The following is a 14,658-nucleotide window of genomic DNA, read 5'->3' as shown; positions in this document are numbered from 1 at the left end:
ACGTTTTGGATAGAGACACTTCTTTAAACAGGTACACGTTTTGGATAGAGACACTTCTTTAACAGGTACACGTTTTGGATAGAGACACTTCTTTAACAGGTACACGTTTTGGATAGAGACACTTCTTTAACAGGTACACGTTTTGGATAGAGACACTTCTTTAACAGGTACACGTTTTGGATAGGGACACTTCTTGGACCGGTACAAGTTTTGAATAGGGACAGTTACAAGCGAATAATAATGATAATATACAAGGTAAGATAAACTATATTTTATTGGTTGTGTTTGGATTAAAAAACAACAACATCCTTTGCAATAAGATATATACAGTACGGTCATGCAAATGGGACATTTTTATTTTAGATTTTAGACCAGAGGTAATCATCCTTTCCCTCAGCCTCGTGTACTTAAGGAATGTGACACTCAAATCTGAGCCTGAACTCAACTGCCCCTTTCATTCGTAACGAAAGTGACCCTTTAAACCCTTCAGATCTCCCTTTCAACAGAAGCATGGCGGACCAATTGCTGTTTCAATGCAGTGGTCAAATGCTAGTGAAAATGTCAGTTTAATCTTGCACCTCAGTAATACCCTGTAACCAGGTATATATGGCTGTCCTGTGTGTTTCAATATACTCGACCCTGGCAGACACCACCCGCTCTGCAGCCTCAAAGGCCCCTGTATCACCCTTCGTCATCTCTGCCACTGCCATGAACTGTCGCAACTGAAGAAAAAAAAAGAGAATTAGATCATCCATTTCCATAGAGGACCAACCATCAGTAATAGTCTTTGACCAAGGTAGTTTGTGATACTCTTATTATTTTGAAAGGATTAATAATACAGAACAATAAGTCCGTTTTGTGGTCAACATTATATTTTGTCTAATGAGAAGGCAGGTTTTCTAAAGTTTTTTCTATACATTTATTTCAGTAAATTGGCAGTAGGCCGTTATTTATTTAAATCAGCTGAAATGGAATATATAACAAGTTGTTGGCCCAGTATGTGGGTATTTTACACAATATAATGTAAACCACTTAATTATGGTAAAGATTGTTAGAATGTACTTTCAAAATAAATAGATTGATGCAACTCACTCGCATGACCTTTTATTGCGTGCAATACTAAATGGTATTATCAATGAAGTGTATGGAACACCTTTTTACTTTCTCATGTGTGCCGACTATAAAAATCGTATTTATGTTTTCTAAACATTGAAAATCAAAGGACAATTATTTCTAGCCCAATGGGTAGGCATTTCCGCTGAAAATGGGCGTGCTGCCAATTTCCATATGGCAACCTCAATGCCAGATTAGTCACGTGCAACAGTGGTGTGTAAGTTTATTTATACTCGCACTCCGGCTATGCCCATTCGGCGAGTGCTCTGATAAGATTGTTAGTTAGTGCACAGACAGAATGTAACCCCTTTTAGAGTTACCCTGGTTCTTTAACGTGCACCAGTGTATAATCACACGAGATTTCCATTTAACGTCCCTCCAAAGGACGATTAGTATTGTTTAAGTTGTGCTGCAGGGAATAGAACCTGCGATCCCTGGATTCCCACTCAAGTGTGTTACCACTAGACCATGGATCTGCCACCGATTCTGTGACCCCTGGATTCCCAGTCAAGTGTGTTACCACTAGACCATGGATCTGCCACCGAACCTGCGACCCCTGGATTCCCACTCAAGTGTGTTACCACTAGACCATGGATCTGCCACCGAACCTGCGACCCCTGGATTCCCACTCAAGTGTGTTACCACTAGACCATGGATCTGCCACCGAACCTGCGACCCCTGGATTCCCAGTCAAGTGTGTTACCACTAGACCATGGATCTGCCACCGAACCTGCGACCCCTGGATTCCCAGTCAAGTGTGTTACCACTAGACCATGGGTCTGCCACCGAACCTGCGACCCCTGGATTCCCAGTCAAGTGTATTACCACTAGACCATGGATCTGCCACCGAACCTGCGACCCCTGGATTCCCAGTCAAGTGTGTTACCACTAGACCATGGATCTGCCACCGAACCTGCGACCCCTGGATTCCCAGTCAAGTGTGTTACCACTAGACCATGGATCTGCCACCGAACCTGCGACCCCTGGATTCCCAGTCAATTGTGTTACCACTAGACCATGGATCTGCCACCGAACCTGCGACCCCTGGATTCCCAGTCAAGTGTGTTACCACTAGACCATGGATCTGCCACCGAACCTGCGACCCCTGGATTCCCAGTCAAGTGTATTACCACTAGACCATGGATCTGCCACCGAACCTGCGACCCCTGGATTCCCAGTCAAGTGTGTTACCACTAGACCATGGATCTGCCACCGAACCTGTGACCCCTGGATTCCCAGTCAAGTGTATTACCACTAGAACCATGGATCTGCCACCGAACCTGCGACCCCTGGATTCCCAGCCAAGTGTGTTACCACTAGACCATGGATCTGCCACCGAACCTGCGACCCCTGGATTCCCACTCAAGTGTGTTACCAGTAGACCATGGATCTGCCAACGAAACTGCGACCCCTGGATTCCCACTCAAGTGTGTTACCACTAGACCATGGGTCTGCCACCGAACCTGCGACCCCTGGATTCCCAGCCAAGTGTGTTACCACTAGACCATGGATCTGCCACCGAACCTGCGACCCCTGGATTCCGTGTCAAGTGTGTTACCACTAGACCATGGGTCTGCCACCGAACCTGCGACCCCTGGATTCCCAGTCAATTGTGTTACCACTAGACCATGGATCTGCCACCGAACCTGCGACCCCTGGATTCCGTGTCAAGTGTGTTACCACTAGACCATGGATCTGCCACTCATGTTAACAACGCACTTCTTCTTCTGTACTTTACCGTACGCTTTAGGTTACACAATTACTTATTAATTTTCCTATACATGAATGCAAACAGACAACATTTCAGATTGGAAAAATGCCATTTCTAACGTTTCACGTATATGATAACCATACATTTCATTAAAATTCTCAAACTCAATTTATTGCAATAAAAAGGTTTGTAACGTTTCTCTTAAGAAAATTCACTCACTTAAGGTTTAAACCGTTTATTTTTTAAGGAATCAAATGTTGCATCATGCCGGAAAACAAAAAGTTCTAGTTCTAGCAAAAAACATATTTAATCTCTGAAATATTTATGATTTTCACTCTCTGGGTCCGGGTTTTAAACACCTATTAATCATGTGCATCACTCAGATGGAAACAAAATATCAATCTGAAGTAGCATTCTTAAATATAGAGAGGGCATCCTGGACCGCATCCTGCGATTTTGGTTATAAACTGTATACGTTATAAAGTACCTTTATGAAAATAGCAATGTGACACTTCAATTAAGCGTAGTCATGTGCATTCGATCGGCAAGCGGCTTTGCAGGTAGTTAATGGCATACACGCGTGGCCTGTGGTTGGAATTTTCTAATCGGTCCGAAAACACAGGATATATACAAATGCATATTGCAATTTATCCATTAACCAAGTTATAATTTGGACATTTTCGTCTTTAACTAGGGCATACAGAACACCCCCCGATTGTAAACTAACTACTGAACCTAATTGGCCCTTGTTATCATAAAGAATGGATTTATACTAAGTATATAAGATAAATTGAAAAAAATGAATATGATAAAATAGATGATCATTGGTTTCATTCATGTTTTAATATTATGCATACTGTATTTATCAGTCTAAACGAATTTCGCGGATGATAGATTAGCGAACAATAAGAATAATTGATTAGTGACATAATATAGAGATTCACACATGTACATGGTCATTGGACGCATTCTATGGGTCTCTCAACCTTACACAATCAAAACAGAGCAGAATCATTCAACACTCAACATTTAAAGACACGATATAAAGCCTCCTCGATTAAAAAGGCGTATTAGTGTAATATACAGCTGGCCTAAATTTCTCGAAACTTCTTATTGTCCTTTAAGCTAACTGATTTGATTCTCTATTATTTGTACACTTAATCTAGCTTAAGTGTCCGCTATCAGTAAACTCAAATAAATCCCAGCACAAGCGTGCAGTATCTCTATACTGCAGTACATACTAAACCTAGCACAAGCGTGCAGTATCTCTATACTGCAGTACATACTAAACCTAGCACAAGCGTGCAGTATCTCTATACTGCAGTACATACTAAACCTAGCACAAGCGTGCAGTATCTCTATACTGCAGTACATACTAAACCTAGCACAAGCGTCCAGTATCTCTATACTGCAGTACATACTAAACCTAGCACAAGCGTCCAGTATCTCTATACTGCAGTATATACTAAACCTAGCACAAGCGTCCAGTATCTCTATACTGCAGTACATACTAAACCTAGCACAAGCGTCCAGTATCTCTATACTGCAGTACATACTAAACCTAGCACAAGCGTCCAGTATCTCTATACTGCAGTACATACTAAACCTAGCACAAGCGTCCAGTATCTCTATACTGCAGTACATACTAAACCTAGCACAAGCGTCCAGTATCTCTATACTGCAGTACATACTAAACCTAGCACAAGCGTCCAGTATCTCTATACTGCAGTACATACTAAACCTAGCACAAGCGTGCAGTATCTCTATACTGCAGTACATACTAAACCTAGCACAAGCGTGCAGTATCTCTTACTGCAGTACATACTAAACCTAGCACAAGCGTCCTGTATCTCTATACTGCAGTACATACTCAACCTAGCACAAGCGTCCAGTATCTCTATACTGCAGTACATACTAAACCTAGCACAAGCGTGCAGTATCTCTATACTGCAGTACATACTAAACCTAGCACAAGCGTCCAGTATCTCTATACTGCAGTACATACTAAACCCAGCACAAGCGTCCAGTATCTCTATACTGCAGTACATACTAAACCTAGCACAAGCGTCCAGTATCTCTATACTGCAGTACATACTAAACCTAGCACAAGCGTCCAGTATCTCTATACTGCAGTACATCCTAAACCTAGCACAAGCGTCCAGTATCTCTATACTGCAGTACATACTAAACCTAGCACAAGCGTCCAGTATCTCTATACTGCAGTACATACTAAACCTAGCACAAGCATCCAGTATCTCTATACTGCAGTACATCCTAAACCTAAAACAAGTTTCGACTGTCTGCATACTTCAATACATTCTAAACCAGGCACAAGTGTTGACAAGCAGTATACTTCAATACATTCTAAACCAGGCACAAGTGTTGACTAGCAGTATACTTCAATACATCCTAAACAAGGCACAAGTGTCGACTATCTGTAAACTCCAATACATTCTTAACCAGGCACAAGTGTCGATTATCTCTATTCTTCAATACATCCTTTACCAAAAACAAGTGTCCAGTATCTGTTAACTCCAATACATCCTTAACCATACACACGCATCCAGTATCACTTTACTCCAAAACATCCTAAACCTGGAACAAATGTCCAGTATCTCTATACTTCATTACATCCTAAACCTAGAACAAGTCTCCAGTATCTCTATACTTCATTACAACCTAAACCTAGAACAAGTCTCCAGTATCTCTATACTTCATTACATCCTAAACCTAGAACAAGTCTCCAGTATCTCTATACTTCAATACATCCTGAACCTAGAACAAGTCTCCAGTATCTCTATACTTCAATACATCCTAAACCTAGAACAAGTATCCAGTATCTCTATACTGCAATACAACCTAAACCTAGAACAAGTGTCGATTTTCTCTATACTTCAATACATCCTAAACCTAGAACAAGTGTCCAGTATCTCTATACTTCAATACATCCTAAACCTAGAACAAGTGTCCAGTATCTCTATACTTCAATACAACCTAAACCTAGAACAAGTGTCCAGTATCTCTATACTTCATTACATTCTAAACCTAGAACACGTCTCCAGTATCTCTATACTTCATTACATCCTAAACCTAGACAAAGTCTCCAGTATCTCTATACTTCATTGCAACCTAAACCTAAACCAAGTCTCCAGTATCTCTATACTTCAATACATCCTGAACCTAGAACAAGTCTCCAGTATCTCTATACTTCATTACATCCTAAACCTAGAACAAGTCTCCAGTATCTCTATACTTCATTACATCCTAAACCTAGAACAAGTCTCCAGTATCTCTATACTTCATTACAACCTAAACCTAGAACAAGTCTCCAGTATCTCTATACTTCATTGCAACCTAAACCTAAACCAAGTCTCCAGTATCTCTATACTTCAATACATCCTGAACCTAGAACAAGTCTCCAGTATCTCTATACTTCATTGCAACCTAAACCTAGAACAAGTGTCCAGTATCTCTATACTGTTATACAACCTAAACCTAGAACAAGTGTCGATTATCTCTATACTTCAATACAACCTAAACCTAGAACAAATGTCCAGTATATCTATACTTCATTACATCCTAAACCTAAAACAAGTCTCCAGTATCTCTATACTTCATTACATCCTAAACCTAAAACAAGTCTCCAGTATCTCTATACTTCAATACAACCTAAACCTAGAACAAGTGTCCAGTATCTCTATACTTCATTACAACCTAAACCTAGAACAAGTGTCCAGTATCTCTATACTTCATTACAACCTAAACCTAGAACAAGTGTCCAGTATCTCTATACTGTTATACAACCTAAACCTAGAACAAATGTCCAGTATCTCTATACTTCATTACATCTTAAACCTTGAACAAGTATCCAGTAGTATCTCTATACTTCAATACATCCAGTACTCGTGGAGTACGACTTCACACACTTTAACCACCCCAGCTGCGTTCATATGCCGATAATGACATCAATCCCGCAATTCATTGCTTAAATGAACTTACTAGTATAAGTGAATACTACCTGATTAAGCTCCCATGCTGTGCTCATTTTTTCAGTGACTTCTTCAAGCATCCCAGACGCTTTGTGGCTGAAGAAAAGATACACATGGATATTCTATCAAGCTGACTCCTACAAGGGACTGCAAGTAGTTTAAAAACATATTTAAACATAGACTAGGTGTTCATTTTGTATACGTATGCATCTACAATACTTGTAATATGTTATGTTTGGTTGCAAAATGTATCGCTAACCGTGTATATTTCGGTATTAGATAATTTTATGAAGCGAATGCGAAGATTCCCTTAGCGTGAGGTAAAAATAACTTCCTGTAACATGACTTTCCCATTTACTCGCCATTATTAAACACTCTATGACAACACTTATTTGGAAAGCTTAGTCATTTGATATTTTTTAGTAAATTCTGTCTCTTTTACGGTTTTAAAACACATTTGTGGAGAACTAAGCATCAATTTTTAAATATGTTTAAACATGGACACTGATCAAATACTTTCAAGGGTAACAAACAAAATGACATTATTTGTACATTTCGATTAAATTAAAACTATTTACTTTATTGCTTGGTGAAAACAGCAAAATTGGCATCTACTTCCCTTAATAACTTAAGCAATTGTCATTTATTACATATGTGACCAATGTATACGAATAGTTATCAACCTGGCTTACAAAGTCTTTGATTTATCAGAATACCTGTCCCTTTTCCAAAAGTCCATGAAGTATATCCAAGTAAGCCACCGGCCTGTTGCAGAGCTAGTCAGTGAAGATCCTAGTTCGTACAATTCAGGAATATCGAGAACGTTTTCCAGTACCCTAGTGAAAAAGAAAACTGCTTTAACAAAGAACTGTTTGTGGCCTTATGTCTAGAACTCTGTATGTGACCATGTTTGTAGACTTGCAGGGGTAGCTCCAGGGATAAGCCCAGCTTTGTTTGTGACCATGTTTGTAGATTTGCGGGGGTAGCTTCAGGTATAAGCCAAGCTTTGTTTATGACCATGTTTGTAGACTTGCAGGGGTAGCTTCAGGGATAAGCCCAGCTTTGAATGTGACCATGTGTCTTGACCTAAGGGGGAAATTACAGGGACAAGACCAGCTTTGTATGCGACCAGTTGTCTTGAACTACAAGGGAAACTACAAGGACAAGTCCAGTTTTGTATGCGACCATGTGTGTAGAACTGCAGGGAAAACTACAGGGACAAACCCAGCTTTGTATGTGACCATGTGTCTTCAACTGCAGGGGAACTACACGGACAAGCCCAGCTTTGTATGCGACCATGTGTCTTGAACTGCAGGGGAACTACAGGGTCAAGTCCAGTTTTGTATGCGACCATGTGTGTAGAACTACATGGGAAACTACACGGAGAACCCCAGTTTTGTTTGTGGCCATGTTTGTAGACTTGCAGGGGTAGCTTCAGGGATAAGCCCAGCTTTGAATGTGACAATGTGTCTTGATCTAAAGGGACTAGACCAGCTTGTATATGCGGCCAGGTGTCTTGAACTGCAGGGAAAACTACAGGGACAAACTGCGCTTTTTATGTGACCATGTGTCTTCAACTACATGGGAAACTACACGGACAACCCCAGCTTTGTTTGTGACCATGTTTGTAGAACTGCAGAGGTAAACACAGGGACAAGTCCAGCTTTGTATGTGACTATGTGTCTTGAACTGCAGGGGAAGCTACAGGGACAAGCCCAGCTTTGTATGTGACCATGTGTGTAGAACTGCAGGGGGAAACTACAGGGACAAGCCCAGCTTTGTTTATTGCCATATGTCTAGAATTGCAGGGGAAACTTCAGGGACATGCCCAGCTCTGTATGTGACCATGTGTCTTGAACTGCATGGGAAACTACGGGGACAAGCCGAGCCTTGGTGTCGACCATGTGTGTAGAACTGCAGAGGAACTACAGATACAAACCCAGCTTTGTATGTGACCATGTGTCTTGAACTGCATGGGAAACTACAGGGACAAGCCCAGCTTTGTATGTGACCATGTGTGTAGAACTGAAAGGGAAACTACAAGGACAAGCCCAGCTTTGTATGCGACCATGTGTTTGAACTGCAGGGAGAAACTACAGGGACAAGCCCAGCTTTGTATGTTACCATATGTGTAGAACTGCAGGGGGAACTACAGAGACAAGCCAAGCTTAATATGTGACCATGTGTCTTCAACTGCAGGGGAACAACACAGTAAAGCTCAGCTTCGTATGTGACCATGTGTGTAGAACTACATTGGAAACTACATGGACAACCACAGCTTTGTTTGTAGATTTGCATGGGTAGCTTCAGGGATAAGCCCAGCTTTGTATGTGACCATGTGTCTTGAACTGCAGTGGAACTACAGTGACAGGCCCAGCTTTGTATGTGACCATGTGTCTTGAACTGCAGTGGAACTACAGTGACAAGCACAGCTTTGTATGCGACCATGTGTCATAAGCTGCAGGGGGAACTACACGGACAAGCCAAGCTTTATATGCGACTATGTGTCTTGAACTGCAGGGAAAACTATAGGGACAAGCACAGCTTTTTATGTGACCATGTGTCTTAAGCTGCAGGGGGAACTACACGGACAAGCCAAGCTTTATATGCGACTATGTGTCTTGAACTGCAGGGAAAACTACATAGCCAAACCCAGCTTTGTATGTAACCGTCTTGGGCTGCAGGGGGAACTACACGGACACGCCCAGCTTTATATGCGACTATGTGTCTTGAACTGCAGGGGAACTACAGGGACAAGCCCAGATTTTTATGTGACCATGTGTCTTGGGCTGCAGGAGAACTACAGGGACAAGCACAGCTTAATATGCGACCATGTGTCTTCAACTGCAGTGGAACTATAGGGACAAGCACACCTTTGTATGTAACCATGTGTCTTCAACTGCAGGGGAACTACAGGGACAAGCACAGCTTTGTATGCGATCATGTGTCTTCAACTGCAGGAGAACTACAGGGACAAGCGAAGCTTAATATGCGACCATGTGTCTTGAACTGCAGGAGAACTACAGGGACACGCCCAGCTTTGTATGCGACCATGTGTCTTGAACTGCAGGGGAACTACAGGGACACGCCCAGCTTTGTATGCGACCATGTGTCTTGAACTGCAGGAGAACTACAGGGACACGCCCAGCTTTGTATGCGACCATGTGTCTTGAACTGCAGGAGAACTACAGGGACACGCCCAGCTTTGTATGTGACCATGTGTCTTGAACTGCAGGAGAACTACAGGGACAAGCCCAGCTTTGTATGCGACCATGTGTCTTGAACTGCAGGAGAACTACAGGGACAAGCACAGCTTTGTATGCGACTATGTGTCTTGAACTGCAGGAGAACTACAGTGACAAGCACAGCTTTGTATGCGACTATGTGTCTTGAACTGCAGGAGAACTACAGGGACAAGCACAGCTTTGTATGCGACCATGTGTCTTGAACTGCAGTGGAACTACAGTGACAAGCCCAGCTTTGTATGCGACCATGTGTCTTGAACTGCAGGAGAACTACAGTGACAAGCCCAGCTTTGTATGCGACCATGTGTCTTGAACTGCAGGAGAACTACAGGGACAAGCCCAGCTTTGTATGCGACCATGTGTCTTGAACTGCAGGGGAACTACAGGGACAAGCCCAGCTTTGTATGCGACCATGTGTCTTGAACTGCAGGGGAACTACAGATACAAGCCCAGCTTTGTATGCGACCATGTGTCTTGAACTGCAGGGGAACTACAGTGACAAGCCCAGCTTTGTATGCGACCATGTGTCTTGAACTGCAGGAGAACTACAGGGACACGCCCAGTTTTATATGCGACCATGTGTCTTGAACTGCAGGAGAACTACAGGGACACGCCCAGCTTTGTATGCGACCATGTGTCTTGAACTGCAGGAGAACTACAGGGACAAGCACAGCTTTGTATGCGACCATGTGTCTTGAACTGCAGGAGAACTACAGGGACACGCCCAGCTTTGTATGCGACCATGTGTCTTGAACTGCAGGAGAACTACAGGGACACGCCCAGCTTTGTATGTGACCATGTGTCTTGAACTGCAGGAGAACTACAGGGACACGCCCAGCTTTGTATGTGACCATGTGTCTTGAACTGCAGTGGAACTACAGGGACAAGCCCAGCTTTGTATGCGACCATGTGTCTTGAACTGCAGGAGAACTACAGGGACAAGCACAGCTTTGTATGCGACCATGTGTCTTGAACTGCAGGAGAACTACAGGGACAAGCACAGCTTTGTATGCGACCATGTGTCTTGAACTGCAGGAGAACTACAGGGACAAGCCCAGCATTGTATGTGACCATGTGTCTTGGACTGCAGGGGAACTACAGGGACACGCCCAGCTTTGTATGAGACCATGTGTCTTGGACTGCAGGAGAACTACAGGGACAAGCACAGCTTTGTATGAGACCATGTGTCTTGGACTGCATGGGGAACTACAGGGACACGCCCAGCTTTGTATGTGACCATGTGTCTTGAACTGCAGGAGAACTACAGGGACACGCCCAGCTTTGTATGCGACCATGTGTCTTGAACTGCAGGGGAACTACAGGGACAAGCCCAGCTTTGTATGCGACCATGTGTCTTGAACTGCAGGAGAACTACAGGGACAAGCCCAGCTTTGTATGCGACCATGTGTCTTGAACTGCAGGAGAACTACAGTGACAAGCCCAGCTTTGTATGCGACCATGTGTCTTGAACTGCAGGAGAACTACAGTGACAAGCCCAGCTTTGTATGCGACCATGTGTCTTGAACTGCAGGAGAACTACAGGGACAAGCACAGCTTTGTATGCGACCATGTGTCTTGAACTGCAGGGGAACTACAGTGACAAGCACAGCTTTGTATGCGACCATGTGTCTTCAACTGCAGGGGAACTACAGTGACAAGCACAGCTTTGTATGCGACCATGTGTCTTGAACTGCAGGGGAACTACAGGGACAAGCCCAGATTTTTATGCGACCATGTGTCTTGAACTGCAGGAGAACTACAGGGACACGCCCAGCTTTGTATGCGACCATGTGTCTTGAACTGCAGGAGAACTACAGGGACAAGCCCAGCTTTGTATGCGACCATGTGTCTTCAACTGCAGTGGAACTACAGGGACAAGCCCAGCTTTGTATGCGACCATGTGTCTTGAACTGCAGGAGAACTACTGGGACAAGCACAGCTTAATATGCGACCATGTGTCTTGAACTGCAGGAGAACTACAGGGACAAGCACAGCTTTGTATGCGACCATGTGTATTGAACTGCAGGAGAACTACAGTGACAAGCCCAGCTTTGTATGCGACCATGTGTCTTGAACTGCAGTGGAACTACAGATACAAGCCCAGCTTTGTATGCGACCATGTGTCTTGAACTGCAGGAGAACTACAGAGACAAGCCCAGCTTTGTATGCTACCATTTGTCTTGAACTGCAGGGGAATTAGAGGGACACGCCCAGTTTTGTATGCGACCATGTGTGTAGAACTGAAGGGGAAACCATAGCCCAGCAGCATAACACTTACCATTATTTTATTTTATTACACAAAGAAAAACAAGTTTAGAAAGAAAATCACAGGAATAACCTAGCTAAAATGCTTTGTAAGTAGATAAGTAATTAAAGTTACAGTGACGACATAAGCGATGGGGAAATTACCTGAATTTAGATTTGCGTCACCGACACCAGTAAATAACAGAATTAGTTTTTCTAGACAAACACAAACACCGACTCACCGTATAACTTGCCATGGTTTATCTACACAAGCCAAAGACTTCCTATAATCCTTCAAAAGGCCCGGATTCCGTAGCAACTTTTTAGGGGCATTGTATCGTTTGTCATCTAAATTCCGAGCAGCAGTGCAGAAAACGGTTTCTACCATGTCAGGATCTAGTCTGGGTTAAAATGGAGGGTGCAAATGAATTAAGACGGATTTTAATTACGAGTTAACATGAATTGTAATTGATATTGCATGTGTTAAAAGGAAAACTCTACATTGCATTATTATGGCATGCGTTTCCTTCTCAAACCCCAATGATTTTTTTCCGGTCACTTCAACAATGTGTCCTTCCATATGTATTGTTGTTTTCTATATGATATGTTAATTCAATGGAATTCGTCCCGGCATACTTGTAAGTCATATATTGCTGCATTGTAAAACACAGAGACGAGCAACCCAAAATACGTATTGTGCGATCGATTTCGATTATGTTCTATTAGTTATGTAATATATTCCGAGATCAAAGAGCATTTTTGACCAGTTTATGCAAAGTTAATATGATTTTGCAAGGAAATCTTTCAATTTGGTTTTTTAAACTGATTTTTTATTTAACAATATTGGGCCGATTATTTATTACTTTGTGACGTGATTAACGGCATCGTTGTTATTGTTTTTGACATGAACTATTTGATGATGCTCGCATGTTTAAATATAAACAAGTTCAACTGAAACAGTCGTCTCAAATCCTGATGGAAAAACAGCAGATTAAAAGTGTATCCATCAAACATCCAGAGCAGTTAACAATTTAAACAACGTGGTAAACTGAAACAAGTTCTGAACAACCGGTCCATTTAGTCGTACTGTGTTTATCGATAAGATAAGATAAGCCAAATCTTTAGAACTTCGTTAAAAGACACCAACATTGTTAACAGCATCATTGTTAACATTTAACGTGAATTATTGTTGCAAAAACGCACGTATACGGATATAGAACTCTAATACCTTGCATAACACGGGTTGCTCGAACATTGTTTGAAATACTGCTGAGCACAAATGTATTTGTTCCAGAGCAAGAACGAGTTCACAACGATGGCGTTAACAATGTTTTTAATTTGGATAAAGCTCTGGGCTCGTATTCAATTTTGATCTTAATTGGATCTAAGAACGATGTAGCTAATCGGATTACTTGTTTTTGATAATCAATCAATAGAGTGAATGAAGTCAATGATGTATGAACATAATATTTACTGAAGTTGAATGTTAAGTACCACCCCTGCCATCGGCCCATTGTAAGGAAAAACTAGTCCTTTATCGCGGTCTTATCATGCGTGGGCGATCATAACGTTTGATACCTGATATTGTCGTCTGCTATCCATTCCTTGTACAGATCGAGTGCATCATCGACACACGCCTCTAGTTCATATTTGCACGCATGTTTTGAAATCAAGCTGTGTAACAACCTGTAATGTAAGACAAACAAAAAACAAGAAACTATACATTCAGATGAAACATCCAACTCCCTTCAAATCGATCCACTACCCGAAACAAGTTTTATAACAATTCCAAAAACAAACAAACTCAGACTAAAATGAATGCAGCATATATTGGTTTAGATATTTAGATAGCTAATGAAGTACAAATAAGAACGGCCTTTATGTATACTTTATAAGATAGCTAATGAAGTACAAATAAGAACGGCCTTTATGTATACTTTATAAGATAGCTAATGAAGTACAAATAAGAACGGCCTTTATGTATACTTTATAAGATAGCTAATGAAGTACAAATATGAACGGCCTTTATGTATACTTTATATTATCTAAGTTACCTACTTTTCCTTTATACTCGACTTTGATCCAGATTTAAAGTACATTGCCTTCATCTTCTTTTTTATGAAATTCTAGAAATGAAAAAGACCAACATTTGCACAGAACAACAATATATGTGATTGTGTAATTGTTTCACATCTTTTGAATGCACAAATTGTTGATGTAGTTGTTTTACATATAATTACTGCTACAATTGAAGCTGTAATTGTTCACATACACATATAATGACGGCACCTATTTCATGTGTAAATTGCTTCAAATCTAATGCACAATTTAATATGCGATTGCTTCGCATATTATG

At 41.7% G+C, this 14,658-nt stretch overlaps 1 protein-coding gene across 1 annotated transcript in view; it reads right to left on the bottom strand.

Moving 5' to 3' along the window:
- Nucleotides 1-256: 256 nt before the first annotated feature.
- The window catches only part of LOC128235085 (aminopeptidase N-like), a 43,104-nt gene continuing 28,702 nt past the window's right edge, over nucleotides 257-14,658 (bottom strand). Inside the window, exons 17-22 of the mRNA XM_052949803.1 lie at nucleotides 14,361-14,428; nucleotides 13,881-13,988; nucleotides 12,545-12,703; nucleotides 7,530-7,649; nucleotides 6,843-6,909; nucleotides 257-722 (exon numbers count right to left, since the gene is read on the bottom strand). Coding sequence (XP_052805763.1) covers nucleotides 567-722; nucleotides 6,843-6,909; nucleotides 7,530-7,649; nucleotides 12,545-12,703; nucleotides 13,881-13,988; nucleotides 14,361-14,428 — 678 coding nt within the window. The 3' untranslated portion in view covers nucleotides 257-566. The remainder of the gene's footprint in view (nucleotides 723-6,842; nucleotides 6,910-7,529; nucleotides 7,650-12,544; nucleotides 12,704-13,880; nucleotides 13,989-14,360; nucleotides 14,429-14,658) is intronic.

Source organism: Mya arenaria, chromosome 5, assembly GCF_026914265.1.
Source record: "Mya arenaria isolate MELC-2E11 chromosome 5, ASM2691426v1".
NCBI classification, from domain to species: domain Eukaryota; kingdom Metazoa; phylum Mollusca; class Bivalvia; order Myida; family Myidae; genus Mya; species Mya arenaria.
This window is presented reverse-complemented; position numbering and strand designations above follow the sequence as displayed.